This window comes from Schistocerca americana, chromosome 4 (genome assembly GCF_021461395.2).
Source record: "Schistocerca americana isolate TAMUIC-IGC-003095 chromosome 4, iqSchAmer2.1, whole genome shotgun sequence".
NCBI classification, from domain to species: domain Eukaryota; kingdom Metazoa; phylum Arthropoda; class Insecta; order Orthoptera; family Acrididae; genus Schistocerca; species Schistocerca americana.
Genome location: NC_060122.1, coordinates 688,400,278 through 688,421,328, shown reverse-complemented (window position 1 = coordinate 688,421,328; position 21,051 = coordinate 688,400,278). Strand labels below are relative to the sequence as shown.

General features: G+C 45.0%; 1 protein-coding gene and 2 pseudogenes across 1 annotated transcript in view; all 3 read left to right on the top strand.

The window, feature by feature from the left end:
* LOC124614075 (protein bric-a-brac 1-like) overlaps positions 1 to 21,051 on the top strand; it is an 843,081-nt gene that overhangs the window by 506,225 nt on the left and 315,805 nt on the right. The window contains exon 2 of the mRNA XM_047142912.1: positions 20,320 to 20,373. Coding sequence (XP_046998868.1) covers positions 20,320 to 20,373 — 54 coding nt within the window. The remainder of the gene's footprint in view (positions 1 to 20,319; positions 20,374 to 21,051) is intronic.
* LOC124614180 lies at positions 5,295 to 5,412 on the top strand (annotated as a pseudogene).
* Positions 13,645 to 13,762, top strand: LOC124614256 (annotated as a pseudogene).

The following is a 21,051-nucleotide window of genomic DNA, read 5'->3' as shown; positions in this document are numbered from 1 at the left end:
CATAGTGTGACTGAAATCTGGCCTCCCGCAGTAAGACGTAAACAACAAATCAACAATGTTCCTATTTGCGCGTGCGATGTTTGAAATCGCAGCTGTATTAGCATCTGCTACAAATATTCGATCGCGACTTTATTCACGCCTGCCTCGGTAGCTTGCTATCCATAGGGGCCCGGGTTCTATTCGCGGTCGGGTCGGAGAGTTTCTCTGTTCGGGCACTGGGTGTTGTGTTGTCCTTGCGTCCGTATCGTCGTAATTGATGGCTGTATGGGCACGACCCGAAAGCCAATAAATAAAAAAATAAAAAATACTTTATTCACAGCCCGCCTGTACTGCTTCCAGCCATCTTTCTTGAGACTGTTCTTACATCATCCTTAAGCTGATTCATCGGGCTCGAAGGGGCAGGGGTATGAAAATTGTTGCAAAGTTTCCAGACATAACAAAACTGTATGAAACTTCAGTTTAATGATAAACTTGCATAAGTTACTAAATGGAATTGTGTTACGAGATAATGAACACCATTGAACATTTATTACTCTGTAGAGATACGGTACAGCTTTTTATAGTAAGTAAATAAAATAAACCTGTGATACAATTTTCACATTTTACATAACGATACCAACCATCCTTCTGCCCACATACAACATTTTTAGTATTTTCCCGAGTCCTGTTACATTTCTAAAGTCCATGTCGTTTTCTTGAACAAACCATCATCACTCATTTATAAAATTTCGTTAAGCCCGCCGTGTTTCTATACAAAATCGGAAAATTCTCTTCCAAAATATCGCTCTATGTTCAGCTGCTGTTCTCTCCTGGCGATTACTATTAACTTATCTCTCGCCCAATTCCATTACTTTGCTCATAGAGCGCATTTCCCTCGTCTAGTAAATGCTTCTTTCGACAATCCACGCTCAAGCAGTTACATATTAAAGAAAGAAAACGAATGTTTTTAGAGTCTCACTAGCAAAATTTTACGATATTTATTCATAACACATTCTCATTACTTTACAAAATACGCCAAAAGAAAGAAAAAAAAGAAGAAAATGATATTGGGTCTAGTTATGTTAGGACAAAGTGTGCCCTGACGGCGCCCATCTGTTGTAATATTAATTTCTTTTCGTTTTAAGACTGATGGATGTCTTACGGGGCGTGTGTTTTGTGATCCATAGTTTGTCAGTTTGATTCGTACACAGCGTTGAACCTTACAGGGTTTTAAGCCTAATGGAAACTCCGATGTGTGTAACAAGCTGTACTTAAAGAGTCGACAATGCAGAGGTGTAAGACAAAGGGCAGAGATACAGCTTCGCCACTATTATCAGTGACAGTAATCAGAATATGGTTTGTATCCGCCAAGTAATTCTACAGTATATTAAAGCACAAACTTTAGGTGTTTGTTTTTAATTAAGAAGCTAAGAGACAGATATAAAAGGAATGACTTCGATGATTATTGTAAATATAAGTAAACGTAACGGTAATGCCCAGTTCTGTTGGTATTAAAACAAATATAAAGCCCGATTGTGTTACATGATATAATCAATACAGAACATGTAAAATTCGCAGTGCTGAGCGTTATTGAAGAACCTTTAAATGCACCGATGAAAAAAAATCGCAACATTAAAAATAATTAATGTAGAGTAATCAAATTTCAGGAGTACATTTTTTGTAGTAACATAGTTAAGTGATTAAAGTTGCAAGATCGTAGCGCAACATAAGCCAATGGAAATGTGAAATGCTGGTACATTAATAACTGGTGTAACCGCCAGATTGTTGAATGCAAGCATGCAGACTTGCATGCATGGTGTTGTACAGGTTCAGGATGTCAGTTTGTGGGATGGAGTTCAATGCCTGTTGCTCTTGGTTGGTCAATACAGGGATGGTTAATGCTGTTTGTGGATGAGGTTGAAGGTGTCACCCGATGATGTCCCATATGCACTCGATTGGAGACAGATTGGTGACCGAGCAGGCCGAGCAACATGTCGACAATCTGTAGCGCATGTTGGGTTACAACAGCGGTATATGGGCAAGCGTTTTCCTGTTGCAAAACGCCGCCTGGAATGGCCGGTCGAATAACCAGACCGACTTACAAATTTTCTGTTGGGGTGAGTGGGATAACCACGAGAGTGCTCCTTCTGTCATACGAAATCGCACCTCGGACCGTAACTCTAGGTGTAGGTTCGGTGTGTCTAGCACGCAAACATGTTGGTTGCAGGCCCTCAACTAGCCTCCTTCTAACCAACGCACGGTCATCATTGGCACCGAAGCAGAACCAACTGTCATCAGAAAACACAACCGAGCTCCACCCGGCCCTTCAGTGAGCCCTCGCTTGACACCATTGAACTCGAAAATGGCGGTGGTTTGGGGTCAGTGGAATGCACGCTAAGGGCCTCCGCCTCGGAGCTGTCCTTGAAGTATCTGATTTGTTGCACTTTGTTGTGTCACTGTAATGCTAACTGCTGCTCGAATTGCTGCTAGAAATGTAGTACGATGTGCCATCCTCCGAGCACGGTGGTCTTCCCTCTCGGTAGTGCTACGTGGTCGTTCGGAGTGCGGTCTTCTTCTTCTTCTTCTTCTTCTTCTTCTTCTAACCACCTCTGCTAGCAGTCATGTATAGTGGCTACATGCCTGCCAAGTCTTTCTGCAATATCGGAGAAGGAACATCAAACGTCTCGTAGTCCTATTTGAACAATTCAGTGTGAGGTGTTGATAATGGCGTATTTTTCGCCGTAAAGACATCAAGCCGCGCGGGATTAGCCGAGCGGTCTAAGGCGCTGCAGTCAGGGACTGTGCGGCAGGTCCCGCCGGAGGTTCGAGTCCTCCCTCGGGCATGGTTGTGTGTTTGTCCTTAGGAAATTTAGGTTAAGTAGTGTGTAAGCTTAGGGCCTGATGACCTTAGTAGCTAAGTCCCATAAGATTTCACACACATTTGAACATTTTTTGAAAGCCTTTAAACTTGTTTTGTTGATTGATATATAAATATTGTTGGAGAAATCAGTGATCACAAGTGAATCCACATCCATGTCCATCACTATGGGTATCTCTATGTTTTGTAATTTTGTAGCTAATTTTCTGTATTATATTACAGTGATGATTGTGTGATGATCGAAACCGTTCACCTTTTAATAAAGGTGCCTTGCGATATAAATGGTTCAAATGACTCTGAGCACTATGGGACTTAACATCTTTGGTCATCAGTCCCCTAGAACTTAGAACTACTTAAACCTAACTAACCTAAGGACATCACACAACACCCAGTCATCACGAGGCAGAGAAAATCCCTGACCCCGCCGGGAATCGAACCCGGGCCTTGCGATATACATAGTTATAATTAATTTCAAACTTAACCGTAATGCCACCAACGGCTGTCGCCTAGATCAAAATTTCCGCTGAAACCAAGTCTTTGCAGGACTCTGAGCGCTTTAACGGGCAGGGATGCACCTGAAGTTTGAAGTAGTCCGTTCGGAACACGCCAATGCCCGACAAATTAAGCATCCTGTGGACCTTCCAGAAGTGCTGCAAAAGTCAACTAGGTTGACCATGAAAGGTAGCGACACATTCGTCTGTTAACGGCTTTCTATGGGAGCCGAAGCGGACAGTTTTTGAACCGCCATGACGAATTCAGCGGGCTGTTTCTGCCACACGGACAGACAGTCCATTCTGCATGTTGTAGCAGTATCCCTGTATACTGAAGGCTCCGAACTTCAAGCAAGGCTGTTGATTGTCAACGAACAAAGTCTTCAAGCATCTTGTTGCTCTTTCGTCGCGAAAAATGATAATAAATATCTACCTCTTAGGAAGGCATAGCACAACTGCATCAGGATATCGATGGTGGGCAATGAAAACTCATAATTCCAACACCATGTAATTCTTATCAAAGAGAGATTTGAAAGTGCATGGGCTTCTCTAATATGTCTGTAACTACCCTACTACTATATAGTTACACATGTAGCAACATTATCTGTGTCGCTTAATGTATTATTTTGAGAAAGTGTTTTTTTCTCCTCCTGGAAAATTTATCAAAATGTAGTTACGAGGTTTTCGTTGCTTACGTCGATATGTATGTCAGTTAGTACCTGAAATAATGAGAAGTAACGATTTATTTTTTTCTTCTTCTTTAAAGATCTTGGTAATTGGATCATGTCTTTTCGAAAGGTGTTCTGTTTTGAATTAAGAAAAACGTCCATTTAGACAATTAGTTCGTCACGATTCTGTACTGCTAATAAATGTTACGATGATAGCTGAACGTACGACCGCAACTAAGCCTTGGATTCATCCACAATGCCGCTCATGTAACGCTAAAACTTCTGCTACATACGTAGCATAATTTGACAGAATCTCTTTCTTTTGGCCGCCTTCATTTTCTCGTGTATTGCTGCGCGTATTGAATGTTGGTCAAATGTTTGAGCGAAGCGAAAATAAGACTCCCTGTAATCCAGTTAGTGGATTGTTGTCTTTAAGGAAGAGGGGTAATGGAGAAATGAGGTATGAAATTGATCGGTGTAAGGTGTAGTTTTATAGAAGAAGAAATTTAATTTCATGAAAGTAATCCAGGTAATTAAGGCAAACATAATAAGTGATTTGAGGGAAAATTGAAATATTTCACTCGCAGCTGCTACTACCTGTGTCAGTGAAGTGTCAAAAATCTCATCTCTTCAAAGTCTAGCTAGTTTGCACATAAAAAGTTATATTGTGTGATATTTAACTTTCAAAATGGTTTCCTTCAAATCAAGTATTAAATTTAGGAAAACCAAGTGCCAATAAAATCACGCTTTCATAACAAACTTGAAAAAAAAAAAATTGAAAAAAAGTTGGCAAAATATTTTGTGAAATGGTTTTTCGAAGAATAAGAAATAAAATAGACAAACGTGTGACACGCCTTTGAATGATGCTCGAAATCATGCGTAGCAAATGAGGTGCGTAAAATGTTTCTGTAACCCCTAACAGTTAAGAATTTTTTTTCACTTTTTAAAATTTTTTCCTGTTGACCAAGCCCTGCATGCAGGACAGTTTAGCAGTTTAAGCACACTTCGCGACCACCTCCAATGTTACCACACGAATTAAGCGAGCTTCTCGTATCTGTACTAGTTATAAGCTCGTACTTCGCAACGGAAGTTGATTATCAGCCTTTGTATACCGTAAGTTTTTTAGGGCTTCGTACCTCAGTCGGTAAAGAGGGAGCCCTAGTAGGATCACTTTCTCAATAAATTCGTTTATCGTAATGAAGAAGTCAAATATAAATGAAACCTGTCGAAAGAAGCATAGAATTTCGTTAAGTTTTTTATGTACACAACGTGAAATAAGGCCACGGCCTTGCCGCAGTGGATACACCGGTTCCCGTCAGATCACCGAAGTTAAGCGCTGTCGGGCGTGGTCGGCACTTGGATGGGTGACCATCCGGGCCGCCATGCGCTGTTGCCATTTTTAGGGGTTCACTCAGCCTCGTGATGCCAACTGAGGAGCTACTCGACCGAATAGTAGCGGCTTCGGTCAAGAATACCATCATAACGACCGGGAGAGCGGTGTGCTGACCCCACGCCCCTCCTATCCGCATCCTCAACTGAGCATGACACGGCGGTCGGATGGTCCCGGTAGACCACTCGTGGCCTGAAGACGGAGTGCAAAGTGAAACAAGTAAACCCGTATATTCTAAGCAAATAAATTCTATGTTTGTTTGTGTTTGTAAAGAAAGATATCGGCGCAGAATTATGTCACTGACGTAAACGAAGGAAAATACAACTATCGCTGAAGTGAGAAAACTAGCAGCGCCGTCTATTGATTTTCTGGTGTACTAAGTCCTCAGTAAGGTAAATATGCGACTACTAAGCTGAGCAGACAGTTAAATCTTTAAATTACGGTATCTTTTTTCTGTGATCCGATTTCGATGAAATGAAGCCTCAAACTACGGTCAAGTTACCTGTGAAACACCCATGAAAATTGGTCTGTCTGAGGCCGTCTGCGGCTCTTATTTACGTAGCTTTATAATTTTTCCAGCTGTTGTAGTTTCTGTTAGTAGTTCTATCACTGCCACATGATTAAGGTAGAGGTCAAGGTCAATTACGCCTGCACGTAGGTGAGGAAGCTGTGTGGGCCGCGGTCGGCACACGAGCTGTAAGGCAGGTGGCCAGCCTAGCGAGAGCAGACAGCACCAGGGGAGGCTGTTACTACAAAAGCTAAGGAATGGCCTGATACTCCTGAGCGAGCCTTTAACGGAACAGTTGACGTGGCGCCTGTGACAGGGGTGTAAGACGCGGCGGGGGTGGGGGAGAGCAGCGGGATTTGTGGTGTGAGGCGAGCCTTTTGAGCGCTGGTGGCTAATTGCCGGTGGTGGCGCGCGCGGGGGCCACTTTTTGCGCCGGCCGGGCGGGCCGGGGGCGTGCAGGGGGAGGTGTGAAAATATCGACAGGCGCCGGTGGCTGGCGGCTGGCGGCCGGCGCGCCCACCGCGCTGCGCTAATTGATCCTCTCCTCTCTCCTTGCCCACCTCGCCGCTGCCGCCACCATTATATTTTTAAACGGTTTAGCGCGCCAATTGGACGCTAAATGCCGCGCGGCCGCAGCGGTCAGCTCGTCAGCGCAAATCCAGCCCCCTATCACTGCCATCTCCTCTCCCTTCTTCCGTAGCGAGCCCCCGCGTCGGCCTCAAGACTGTGTAATCGAGTGTGTCCGCCGTAATGTGAAGAATTCCTCTCGCAGAAATAGTCTCGTGTTCGATTTATGTATTTGTGTTACCAATTGAAGTCGGAACACCAAAATGGCTGAGTGTGTCCACTTCCACTGTATATTCGTAGAGTATAGATATCTATGGAGTGAGTATTTCTGTGCGCAGAACGGGAATGCTGCCCGCAGCATCTGCTGCAGCACAAGTCACGTGATTTTGGAACCTTGCGGTTTAGACCATATAGCGCTTAGCGTACTTTGTTCTTACATCGCTGCTAAGGGAGATGACCTTCAAAAGCACCGTGAAACTCTGTGTACGTGTTTTACAGACATCTTAACAATATGATACCAGGAACTGAAGTTGGCTTAAAGACGGGAAGAGTAATGGTATTGTGCTCTTTCACCACAGTGTCATAAATGGTTCAAATGGCTCTGAGCACTATGCGACTTAACTTCTGAGGTCATCAGTCCCCTAGAACTTAGAACTAATTAAACCTAACTAACCTAAGGACATCACACACATCCATGCCCGAGGCAGGATTCGAACCTGCGACCGTAGCGGTCGCTCGACTACAGACTGTAGCGCCTAGAACCGCACGGCCACTCCATCGGGCCAGTATCATAACTCAGATTCCACTTTACTTACGTTTTTTCCGTAACAGGATAAGAAGTAACTACCAGCGACAGTTTTTTTAAGTATTTTATTGTAGTCATTCATTTTGTCGTACCTCTTTTCGAATCAATTGCGTTACAATGACTCTGTGTCACGAAAAAACAACGCATTCGAAGTATGAAACTGTTGCAATAAATACTGTAAGGGATTTGTACCATCTGCTTCTCCATTATTTTTTACAATTTTACTTCATTTAGTCTCCTGCTTTTTATAGACAAGTGAAATATCTACAACATTTTTTCGCCATCTCATTAGAAAAGTAAAACCAAACACTATGCACGAAAAAATACACCATTAGTGCTGCAATTTGGACGTAATAAAGCGTAAATTCGAGGAAATTAATCAGACTGTCATGTATAAATTTTATCTGCGTATAAACGTAGCACCAGTTTGTAGACACTGACTAGTAGTTTACACTAACACGCTTGCAAATTTATCTAGCACTTGTCTCGCAAACACATGGCCATAAAATATGTCTCGAATATTTTTTGACACACTTGTATAAAGCGCCCCATATCAGTATGACATTTAAATTATACATTTGTTGTACATGCCTGTGAAAAGTTCATGTATTTATTTTTACATCCGTATCAAGGACAGTACTGCACCATACCTGTTACTAAAAGACAAACGTGCAGAAACAAGGCTAATACATGTAATACTCAAGTTTCTTCGCTATTACTGCAAATTGGAGACAAACAGCGTCGTCCTAAAATCATGTGACTAGCCCTATTTGATGTTCAGAACACTGCTCACTGCGTAAACATGTATATCCTATACTAGCTGTCTGCTGCTGACATCGATTCATTAGTTGCTGACCTGAAGAAGAATCGCTTCGTGGGCGTTACAGGTGCCGGATGTGTGTGACATCCTCGTGCCACACATTTTACATCAGAACGTTACATTTTTATTGCAATATTTATTTGTAAATGAAGCTCTTGTGCTTTCCCAGATAACTGGGAAAAATTTCTCAGGAAATTTTACCTCATGCGACAGACAATTATTTATATTTGCTTTGTCTGCATTCGTTTTATTATTTTTGCAAAAGATGTATCTTTCGTAGCAAATTATAACAGTGTTCAGAATCCCTCTTGATTCTTAGTGGATATATAGTTTAGTCTGTTCCGAGAAACTGTCTCGTTAAACTAATAACCACTTAACATTTACTATGTTACTTTGTTCTGCTGTCGGTGTCTTATATTCTGCTATGTTCACATGGCTCATTGTTTTGAGTGCGACTGAGCTATGTTGTATATTTAAGGCATTCTCAGTGGCTCTAGACACACACAAACCTACAGTTCAGTTGCTTTTTCATGCAGCTGTTCAACGATAGACATTTCTTTTGCGTGAGCTACGCGCATTGCTTCATATGTGTATAAGACGTGGAGAGTTGAATCCTAGCAGACAAGTGATCTTAAGCAATGTTGATGATGTTGACGATGATGGTGATGATGATGAATGATATGTCTTTGATTCGCCGTTAGTAAAAAATAAGGAAGTGCGATTTTGGAACCAGTGAATTACACTGATAAGATGTTTTTGACCGCCACCTTCGTAGCTGAGCAACCAGTAACTGTTTCGCAGAGGAACTGTGTGTCAGTTCGGGAAGTTTCGTTCAGAAGTATCACACGAGGAGAAGTAAGCCGCTGTTAGGAGGACAATTCGCGCGTCCAGTTTCGTACGCTGACATTCACTGTAGTGTCCTATGATCTGCCTTTCGAGAACTGTCATCCAGTGACGTGTTACTGCCTAGGGCAGTACTGGCCCAGATTTGCTCTCCAGGAGCGTTCTTGCGCTCCACGAGCGCAGCCGTCTGTTCATCGCTCCATTAAGCATTCAATAATGTGGGTTCTCCAGTTTCTATTTTTTTGGACAAGTGTATAGACGCCATGGTACTCCTAACGCAGAATGTAAATCTAATTCAACACAATTGGTATTGTGAGAAGCCGACTGCCTCGCTGTAGCGGCATCCGTCTGCGGCCTATTCCTGTTCCTGGAGCCCACTCGTCGCGACGCTAGGGAGGAGCGCGGCCGGAGTGCCCTAGCTAGGACAGAGCCGAGGTCGATCGGACTCCCGCAGTCCGCTCGTTTTGATAGCTCAAAGGTTTTTAAGGGATGTCACAGAGATGTACGAAAATACTGCATACTTCTTAGTGAAACGATAGTACGTATTTGCGTTTCCGGCCGATACCTGAATATAAGGGTATGACCAGTACGGGAGCTGAAAAATGCAAGGCTAGACAGCGCCTGTGTGAAACAGGAAATTCTGCAAGCAAAATGGGGAAACGTATAGGAAGTAGATAAAAAGTACCTGCTGCTCTAGTTGCGAACTAACAGGAAAACAAAATTAAATTTCTAATCGTATTACCGACTTTCAACTGCATGGTGCTAATGTAGCCGGGTTTTAGTGAATGTCTGAGGCAATTCCGTACCCCTTATTGTTCGCTATCTACTGTGCGGACGTGGGAATGGAGCAATGACATAAAAGCCCTGTCACGAACTCCTTTCTCCACCAATTGCGTAAATTGCAAATACTTAAAAACTCATTATTTAAGGTAGTCGCACTGAAGAATACCTGCAACACTGGATTCTGCGTTGGTTTCTCTATCAGACTGTGCTCCGCGTTTTCATTTAGAAGCACAGTTTACAATTTAGGTGCACTCTATCCGAGCCTGAGCAGAAGTAGGTTACACCGGTGTTTTGTGAACTGATAGGCTACATTTTCCCAGGGAAGCTGGCTACATTTTCCCAGGGAAGCTCACTGTTTTCGCTTTTATTTGCTTTCTTTTTTCCTTTTTTGTTTGCCTTTTGCGCTCGGTCCGCGTATTATCGTGGATGAAACCGCAGTGCATCGCTGCACGCGTTTTTGGCGGCGCGGGCGCTCAAACGGCGGTCATTTGGGAGTGTCCCCGCGGGCCGGGCCTGCCCTGTAATCGAGTGCCGGCGACAGGACGCGCGAATCCCGCGCGGTCTCGGCTAAGCCACGGCGCTGTAAACAAGGCCGCTTTGTAGCGCCACGTCTGCATTTGTCACGGCCGCCGCCGCCGCCCCCGGCGTCTTTTCCCGCAAAGCCAGCCACCGCTCGGGCTGCAGTTGAAAGCGTCACCGGAACAAAGATCTCTTCTGCCTCTCGGGGCTGCCCTCTGTGATCGGTGCACCATTTAACGCTTTCTCTCCTTGCACTCCAGCACGTGAAACGTTGCAAAGCCGTCAGTTCTTTCACGGATTCGGCCTGCGTACTTGAAACAGGTGTTCGGTAGTAATGCTGCCGTGCAATATTTAATATAAAGCCTAGTGTCAGAATCAGTATATGAAATTTATTTAGCTCCCGCCCAAAGTAGCTAAATTCGCTGCATCTTTTCAGTGTATCTTCTGGTATTTGAATACAGGTCCTACGCTTTCGGGAATCCATTCGCACTACTAAAGCAAAGCCACTTAAGGAATGCTGAAGATTACAGAAAACCCCCTATACCTAAATACTTGGTACACAGTTTTGCCTTCTGGCACGGAACATTACAAACACCAAAAGTCGACTTGCGATCTCAGAGTTTCGTAGTTTTAAGACACTCTATGCTTACCATTTATTACTATTTGTCTAGGACAATTTGTTGTGACGTAACAAGACTGTTACGCCACACTGAAGTAGCCGAAAGAAAGGCACGCGTACACACACGCCGACTGGCGTCAAGTCTGGAACAAGATACGTTATGACTGCTATCAAGAAAATACGTAGCTTTGGAATATACTTAACTTTATTTATTCCTTGTGATACATCTCTCTTGGCTATACAAATGAGACTCGTAAGATACATGCACTGTTACAATTGGCGCCTTGCTAGGTCGTAGCCATGGACTTAGCAGAAGGCTATTCTAACTGACTCTCGGCAAATGAGAGGAAGGCTTCGTCCGTATTGTCGCTAGCAATGTCGTCCGTACAACTGGGGCGAGTGCTCTATCGTATATCGAGACCTGCCTTGTGGTGGCGCTAGGTCTGCGATCACACAGTGGCGACACGCGGGTCCGACATGTACTAAATGGACCGCGGCCGATTTAAGCTACCACCTAGCAAGTGTGGTGTCTGGCGGTGACACCACACAATTAATCTACAGTCGTTGAAACAGTTTATCTGCGGAAAATAACCAACTGTGACATTGTATTCTTGTCAGAGCAGACCTGACACAGTAATCTCTAAAAACACAAGTCTTTCGTTGTTCCTTGTTTGAAACGTAGTATTAGTTATTGTCCGGGATCTCTCCCTTCTGTTGTTAACTACCTGCACAGAAAATTTGTGTGAAGTGCGAAGGTGTTCGCAGGAAATCAACAAAGTGTGCCATGGCGCGTGCTCTGAATAAAATTTTTTCTCGGGGGGGGGGGGGGGGGGGGCAGGGGGCAGGGGGCAGAGAGCTCTGTGTGTGTGAAAGAAAGCGAGGGTGGGTGTCAGGTCAAAGAAAAGCTGTAGCACACAGCACGGCATTTCCTATAGGAAAATGCCGAGTAGTCCACTGAACTAAAACTAACTACCAATTTCATAACTGATTTACTGTGCTTTAATTATTTCCGATGATGACAAGATACGAACCCCACGAGCAGTTGTTGATCTTCTGTCCGTATTTTGCCAGTCTTTGCCCGCGCCTGTGTACAAGAAAACCGGAGTTGTTGCTAGCCGTTATGTTTTCTCAACAGATTCGTGGAACGTCTCATCACAGCCACGTGGAATTTACAAATTAGAAATGCAAGTCATTGTAACCCACGTCGAACTTAATGACTGGGACACATTCTGTCTCAGATGTGAAGACTAACAAATTACGGCAGCGCAGTGCTAATATATGTTCTAGTCTCTAGATAAATTATTAGTGCTTTACTTTGGCGATGGGTATGTGAAAAGATTGATAGCAAACATTATCTCAGTTCGAAAATCGAGTTGCGTCTTTTGCAGGCGAATTAATGTTATCGGTGTTGAGGTCCAAATTGAGGCACATCACGATTTACCTTCTCCCTGTCGCTTGCCCTTCATTGATACCAAACAATGGTTTGGCAATGCTGACAGACGTTCGCCATAGACGTTGACATACACCTTACAATGCTGCAGAGGAATTACAGCTATAACCGTGCGATTCAGAAAGATTACTTCTATTACAGCGACCTGTGGATGATAATTCAAAGCGACATTGAGTCGTGATGGTAACCGGAGCGGCTGTTTCCGTGGTGTAGTCCGGTGCGCTGTGGAGTAATGCCGCCGTCGGCGACCGCGGAGGCCGCCGTGAATCACTGAGTCGCCGGTGCGCCGGGTGGGGGCAGCACCGTTTGTCGCCAGGCGGCTGGGGCGCCGCGAGTGCCTGCCCGCCGTCTCACCTCGTCAACGAGCCCGCGTGGCGCGCTGTGGACAGCTTCTTGTCGGAACATACACTGACGGAAAAAACCGCAGCACCAAACAATAATTAATGTAGAGTATGACATTTCAGAAATACGTTTGTCTGGGTAACATATTTACGTGATTAACATCGCAATATCACAGGTTAATCTAAGCGCGAGATAAGCCATTGCAAATGTGAAATACTGGTACATTAATAACCGGCGTAACCGCCAGAATGTTAAATAGAGGCATGGAAATGTGCATGCATAGTGTTGTACACGTTCCGGATGTCAGTTTGTCGGAAGGAGCTCCATGCCTCTTCCGCTTGGTCGCTCAATAAAGGGGCGGGTAACGCTGTTCGTGGATGACGCTGGAGGTGTCGTCCGATGATGTCCCGTATGTGCTCGACGGCAGGCAGATCTGGTGATCGAGCAGGCAAAGCCACTGTGTCGACACTCCGTAGAGCGAGTTGGGTTACAACAGCGGTATGTGGGCTAGCGTTGTCCAGTTGTAAAACACCCACTAGAATGGCAGCACAGCAGGTCTAATTACCAGACTGACGAACAAATTTGCAGTCAGGGTGGGTGGGATAACCACGAGAGTGCTCCTGCCGTCATACAAAATCTCACCCCGAACCGTAACTCCAGAAGTAGGATGCAGAATGGTTGATTGCAGACCCTCAACTAGCGTCCTCCTAACCAACACACGGCCATCATTGGCACCTAAGCAGAACCAGCTGATATCAGAATACTCAACAGAGCTCCACCGTACTCTCCATTGAGACCTCACTTGACACCACGAAAGTCGCAAATGGCGATGGTTTGGGGTCAGTGGAAGGCGCGGTATTAGCCGAGCGGTCTAAGGCGCTGCAACCATGGACTGTGCGGCTGGTCCCGGCGGAGGTTCGAGTCCTCCCTCGGGCATGGGTGTCTAGTGTTTGTCCTTAGGATAATTTAGGTTAAGTAGCTTGGCAACGGCCTTGCCGCAGTGGATACACAGGTTCCCGTGAGATCACCGAAGTTAAGCGCTGTCGGGCGTGGCCGGCACTTGGATGGGTGACCATCCGGGCCGCCATGTGCTGTTGCCATTTTTCGGGGTGCACTCAGCCTCGTGATGCCAATTGAGGAGCTACTCGACCGAATAGTAGTGGCTCCGGTCACAGAAAACCATCATAACGACCAGGAGAGCGGTGTGCTGACCACAGGCTCCTCCTGTCCGGATCCTCAACTGAGGATGACACGGCGGTCGGATGGTCCCGGTGGGCCACTTGTGGCCTGAAGACGGAGTGTGTAAAAAAAGTGTGTAAGCTTAGGGACTGATGACCTTAGCATTTAAGTCCCGTAAGATTTCACACATTTGAAGGCATGCTACAGGACGTCTGGCTCGGAGCTGTCCTTGAAGTAATCGATTTGTAGCAGTTCGTTGTGCCACTGGGTTGTCAAATGTTGCTCAGATTGCTGCTGCAGATGCGCCAGAGCCATACGCCAAATATGATGGTCTTCCCTTTCCGTAGCGCCACGTTGCCGTCAAGAGTCCGGCCTTCTTACGACCGTACCTTCTGGTGACCACCTCTGTCAGCAGTTACGTACAGTGGCTACGTTCCTGCCAGGTCTTTCTGCAATACCGCACAAGGAACATGCAGCTTCTCGTAGCCCTATTACACGACGTGGTTCAAACTGAGTGAGGTGTTGATAAAGGCGTCTTTGTCGCCTTAAAGGCATTCTTGACTAACATCAGTTCACCACGTTCAGTCTCATAGGCAACTAACGCACACGACCGTTACTGCATGTATTGAAAGTAAATGTGTTTTGCATCCTCGTAGCGCTGCTAGCGCTACTCTCATGCGACTGGCGCGAAATGTAAGTAGACATCTTTCAGATGTAGAAACTGCCAACTTCCGTCGATATCGCATTACTCCTTCTTGGTGTTACGATTTCCTTGCCATCAGTGTACAAATACCTTGCAAATACGCTGTAAGCTCACACTAACAGTCAACGAAGCTTGACTCCTCTCGAGGACTGATGCACAATATTCAAGAATGGTGATCTGCGGGGTGATGTTATGAAGCCAAGGGATGGCGATAAAACTGCAAAATTAATTAGACTAAACAAAATGAAGCATTTGATCCTAGAAATTAATCCAGAAACTTCAGGAATTAAGGAGTGGAAAATTTGCACATCAATTTTGTTTATGGGAGGGCAGCCGAGAGATGCTGAAATAATGATGATAATACATAAGTATGGAGGCATTCTCCCTAATTTTAGCGAGTCGGTACTTAGTTGTATTAGAAAGTTACTAATTACCACCAAACTTCCGATTTCCGTTGAAGCCAGGAATTTGTAGAGTCTCCAATACTTTCACGCGTAGGGATACGCCTGCAAGATGAAGTTAGCCGTTAGCAGATACCAGTGCCTGGCAGCTCAGTATTCCAGAAATGCTGAAATATAAACTGGTTGGCAATAAAAAGTAGTGCCACTTTCGTCAATCGACAGTTTTCTTTAGCAGGCGAGATTTTATATTGCACACAAATGTAGCACACTTGCTGACTCTTTAGAACCCCGTGAAGAAATCAACGCGTGTTTCAGCTGTTAGAAGAGTAGACCTCCGGGTCACTTGGACCAAGTTTGGGCGCATGTTTTAGCAGTATACTGGTACCTAACTGCTGAAGTCTAAGAAGGTTAGGGAAAATTTCTTGTTTTCAATGAGCAAAGCGTTTAATCATCTTGTTCCTCATTCGTCCCAACAATTTGATTAACACATAGCGTGATGATAACTCAAAAGTACGATCACAGCCGAACCTCAGAGTCACCCATGCTAAAAAAATGGTTCAAATGGCTCTGAGCACTATGGGACTTGACATTTGAGGTCATCAGTCCCCTAGACTTAGAACTACTTAAACCTAACTAACCTAAGGACATCACACACATCCATGCCCGAGGCAGGATTCGAACATGCGACCATAGCAGTAGCGCAATTCCGGACTGAAGCGCCTAGAACCGCTCGGTCACAGCGGACGGCTCACCCAAGCTGTTGCTCAGGCAACTCTATATAACTTCTAGTGTCGCCATAGCATTATTTGTCAATGTCCGCCCCCGGTAGCTGAGTGGTCAGCGTGACGGAATGCTAATCCAAAGGGCCCGGGTTCGATTCCCGGCTGGGTCTGAGATTTTCTCCGCTCAGGGACTGGGTGTTGTGTTGTCCCAATCATCATCATTTCATCCCCATCGACACGCAAGTCAAATCGAAAGACTTGCACCAGGCGTACGGTCTACCCGACGGGAGGCCCTCGTCACACGACATTTCCATTTGTCAATCATTGGAGTTCTGTCACGTCAGTTGATTCAATGGGCTGCTTTTACTTATACCTGAGGGCTGCATCCAGTATCTCTCTCTGTCTCTCTCTCCCTCCCTCCCTCTCTCTCTCTCTCTCTCTCTCTCTCTCTCTCTCACTCTCATTCTCTCTCTCTCTCTCTCTCTCTCACTCTCATTCTCTCTCTCTCTCTCTCTCTGTCTGTCTGTCTTTCTCTCTGAGTCTGTCTACAACTATTATTTACGTAAGTGTATTATATCCACACCTATCCTTAATTTCTCTTAGCAGGTTGGTAATAATCACAGTGATAAGCTAGAGGCGATGGGCAAGCTGATGCGTGAATCACACAGGAAGTTGCAAGGCGGCGTCCATACCAGCAAGAGCAGAGAGCAGCAGGCGAGGCCATTGAGGCCATTATAGTGTTACAAATATTGCAATGAAACTTGCAGAAATTTGAAAGTTTGGAGGACGGTGAAGATCATTTGATTAATTTTACTACGCAGGCTGCATTGCCTCAGGAATATGTATGCACTGATTGTGGAGACAAGAGGAGATGTAATATTTCAACCTCAGGTTCAGTGAAGGTATCTCGGGGTATATCTCTCCAGTTGTGCAAATGGAAACATACCTTACAAGATGTACTCCCTTTCTAGGGGCAATACATCTTACATTAGGAGACAACGTAGAAGTGTATTCGGCTATTGAGCCACGTTACATATATCTGTCGGTCGGTAGTCCTGGTTCTGGGGTCAGTGAAGCGTGTAATTTGTGTTCTCCTGCTTACAAGAGGTTTTTGATTTCAACTTGGAATGTTTAGTTTATATAGTATGTGTTACACTGTATCTGTCTGTCTCAGCCCGAATACAATCGTCATTGAGAGAAAGCAAGATGTTTATTTTTCGGCTGAAATATTTTAAATTATTTTATTACCGTATCGACAGAATACTGTTGCGTGTGCTAACAACACTCCGCGTCTTTTAGAATTTATTAACACTTGGCGTTTTTGTAATTCACTGTATTTCAAATCAGATACGTGCGAGCTGAGTACGGTACCATTCTCGATAATCGAAAGCGAAGTAGACATGAGAGCCGCACGTAATCACGCGCTGGTTACATTGCCCACGCCCACTGTCAGCGATTCGCGGCCGCCGATTTGAGCCGCTCCACCCGCGTTGCCTCTCCCAGACTGCCCCTCCCCCTCCCAACCCTCTCGATTCTTATTGCGCCATCGATCCAGCGACCAACAAGCCGCGAGTGATCGCCAGTATCGACCTGGCGGGCCGACCGGCCAGCCCGCCTAATACCCGACGCCGCCGAAATGACAGTGACGAATTAAACTTTGCCGAGCGCTGATCGGATTGCTGGCCGGCCCGTCGAATGAGGATTTATTGTACGGTTTCCTTGGGCGCGCAACTGGCCCCTGCGAGGGAATCATTATATTTTTAAACGGTTTAAGCCGCGCCGCGCCGGCCGGCCGACCGACCGACCGACCGACCGCCGGCGCCCACGCGGGACGTAAATCATCCTCTGTGGCCGGATGAAAGTATATCACGACCGCGGCTGCACAGCTCGACCCGTGGGTTCCAGCCTGCCGCTCACTCTCCAGCTCTGGCCAAGGCTCGCACGCGGCACTGAAGCTATTAACCCCACAGCTAGTGTGGCCTACGCTAGGGATCATCTTACTTCGCTGGTCCTATCGGGCGTGTCCTTTCAAAGGAACCATCCCGGAATTTTCCTGGAGCGATGTAGGCGAATCACGGAAACCTATATCCGAATGGTCGGACACGGGTTTGAACCTTCGTCCTCACGAATACGAGTCCAGTGTGCTAACTACTGGGCAACCTTGCTCGTTGCCATTGGGTAAATCTTACCTCAAAATATTCTGAATTTCAGCAGCACAAAATCAAGAATTAAGCCTCTTTGTTTGTCTGGCCTCATTACGATACTGCTTTGCTTTTAAGGGTTAAGTTTCTAATCGTTAACGTAATTGATGTTTGCATAACGATTACAGAAGTCTTCTTTCTTTCAATACTGTCATAAGAAAATTTAAGTTAATAATGTTAACGAAATAGCCGACTAAGCTGGTGGCGTAAGAGAGGGAGAAAATATTGAAAATCGCGCGCGATTCGCCTGCGCTGTAGCTTAAGCGGTTTATGTAGGCTAATTTGATGTTTCTTTCGGCTTAATGGACTGCAAGTGACCTGTATAAATTTGTTCGTCTCGACTCCCCTAGACGACTGTGCTACGTTCTAAACAATTGTTGCACTCGCTTTGTATTCGCTTTTAAATTTACACACAATACGCATAAATTACCTTACAGAATCGCGGTGGTCGTCTTGTAAATTTTTAAAATCAAATATTTCAGGCCCCTGTCATTCAAGCCGATTTCGACCAAGACACCACCAGGTGAGCTGCTGAAAAGGAAAGAAAAAATCAGATAGTAAAATACTAGGAAACTAAATTACAAATCTAACTAACTTCTATGTACAACTACACGTACTTTGATACGTAACATAGCAACTGGTCATCTTTATACTGTTACGTAATTAACCGTACTCCTTAGTTCCAGTAACTAGGGCACAAATATGTTTTCATTGTAGTTACCTCGCCTGACCTGTTCAGTTGATATAAGCAACGGTGATACATCTCCAAGTAGATGTATTTGAGTATAGAAGCCACTTTGATTTGTAATTTGAATTCCAGGTATTCTATGTAATCCTCGTTCTCTGTTTTTAAATCGGTCGTCTGATGATAACTTCATAATAAGTCGAAACCACTGAATGATCTGAGGCTGCAAAATAAGACAGGCGCTTGGTAGTTTTAGATTTGTAATAGTAATCGAAACTGTTGAAAATTTTATATATTGTATTTCACAGAAACGAAGCGAGACATGCAGATGATGATATATAACATTTTGAAACGTGCATGTTTGATTAAAAGAAAAAACATACACTGAAGCGCCAAAGACACTGGTATACGCATGTGTTTTCAAATACAGAGATACGTAAACGGTCAGAATACGGCGCTTCAGTCGCCAACGCCTATGTAAGACAAGTGTCTGGCGCAGTTGTTAGATCGATAACGGCTGCTACAGTGGCAGCTTATCAAGATTTAAGTGAGTTTGAACGTGGTATTATATTCGGCGCATGAGCGATGGGACACAGCATCTCCGAGATAGCGATGAAATGGAGATTTTCCGGTATGACCACTTTACGAGTGTACCGGGGATATCAGGAATCCGGTAAAACATCAAATCTCCGACATCGCTGCGGCCGGAAAAAGATTCAACAAGAACGGGACCAACGACAACTGAAGAGAATCGTTCAAAGTGTCAGAAGTGCAACCCTTGCGCAAATTGCTGCAGATTTCAGTGCTGGGCCATCAAGAAGTGTCAGCGGGCGAACCATTCAACGAAACATCATCGATATGGACTTTCGGATCCGAAGACCAACTCTTGTACCCTTGATGACTGGACGACACAAAGCTTTACGCCTCGCCTGGGCCCGTCAACACCGACATTAAACTGTTGATGACTGGAAACATGTTGCCTGGTCGGTCGAGTCTCGTTTCAAGTTGTATCGAGCGGATGGATGTATACGCTTATGGAGACAACCTCATGAATCCATGGACCCTGCATGTCAGCAGGCGACTGTTGAAGCTGGTGGAGGCTGTATAATGGAATGGGGCGTGTGTAGTTGGAGTGGTATGGGACTCCTGATACTTCTAGATTCGACTCCTACAGGTGACACGTACGTAAGCAACCTATCTGATCACTTGCATACATTCATCATTCATGTCCATTGTGCATTCCGACAGACTTGGGCAATTCCAGAAGGGCAATGCAACACCCCACACGTCCAGAATTGGTACAGATTGGCTCTAGGAACACTTCTGAGTTTAAACACTTACACTGGGCACCAAACACCTCAAAAATGAACATTATTGAGCAAATCTAGGATGTTTTGCGACGTACTGTTCAGAAGAGATCTCCACCCCCTGATACTGTTACGGATATATGGACAGCCCTATAGGATTCGTGGTGTCAGTTCCCCCCAGCACTATTTCAGACATTAGTCGAGTCCATGTCACTTCATCTTGCGGCACTTTTGCGTGCTCGTGGGGGTCCCTACACGATATTGGGGAGGTGTACCAGTTTCTTTGGTTCATCACTGTAATATATCTAATTATAAAATTAGATGCATTTCCTGAAGGTCCTTCCAATGTTATGAGGAAAGTTGTATGTTTGTAACAGTTGTCTTAGTAGTCACCGCTTCCTGTTTTGTATATAAATGAGAGTGATGTTGGTTGATACAGTACTTGTGTATATGTTGCAGGTAAGTGCGGATGATGATACCGAGGACTCGAAGTACGGAGCGCCGGAGGACTTCGTGAGTAGCGCAGCTGTCGCCTGGCCCAGCTCGCGCCGCAGCCCGCTCGCCACGAGATGGCTGCCTCCCAGCAGAAGGGCGAGCCTTGCCCTAATGTCATAGCTTTTGTCTTTAAACTGGCAAGAAACCGCTTGCAAGATAAGTGGTTGCTATTCCTACATAACTCAGCTCACCGGGAAAAATAGTAGTGTATGAAGTCATTCAGTGCTGTATTAAAGCCCACCATACTTGACAGTGACGAAATGTCGAAACTGCAATCACAATACATATGTTTAACAACCACGTACCGAATAACTGAGTCAGTAATTATACTGCCGAGCCAGTCTTCATCAAAATTCTAAAAATTTTAATCGCATCTTAAAATCGTACACGGGTCGCTTTGTAATGCTGAACTGGTATCAGACGCTCATGAGACCTTCAGGCGCAGCTAAATGGTGTGTATGTACCAGTCGGTTGTATGGAGTCAGCGTATTCTAAGGTGGGTCAAAGTGGGGACGTAACAAAATGACAAAAGGAGCTAACGTTTTCGAATGTGTCCATGACCACGCCGTAAATGGAGTTGGCCATTTTATGGTGTATCAACGCGGACTTTCCAACCTGTCCACGAGAAAGTTGTACCACTTGTCGCCATGTAACACGGTGTAAGAACAATGGTCCTAGAAAGACCCTAACTGAAAG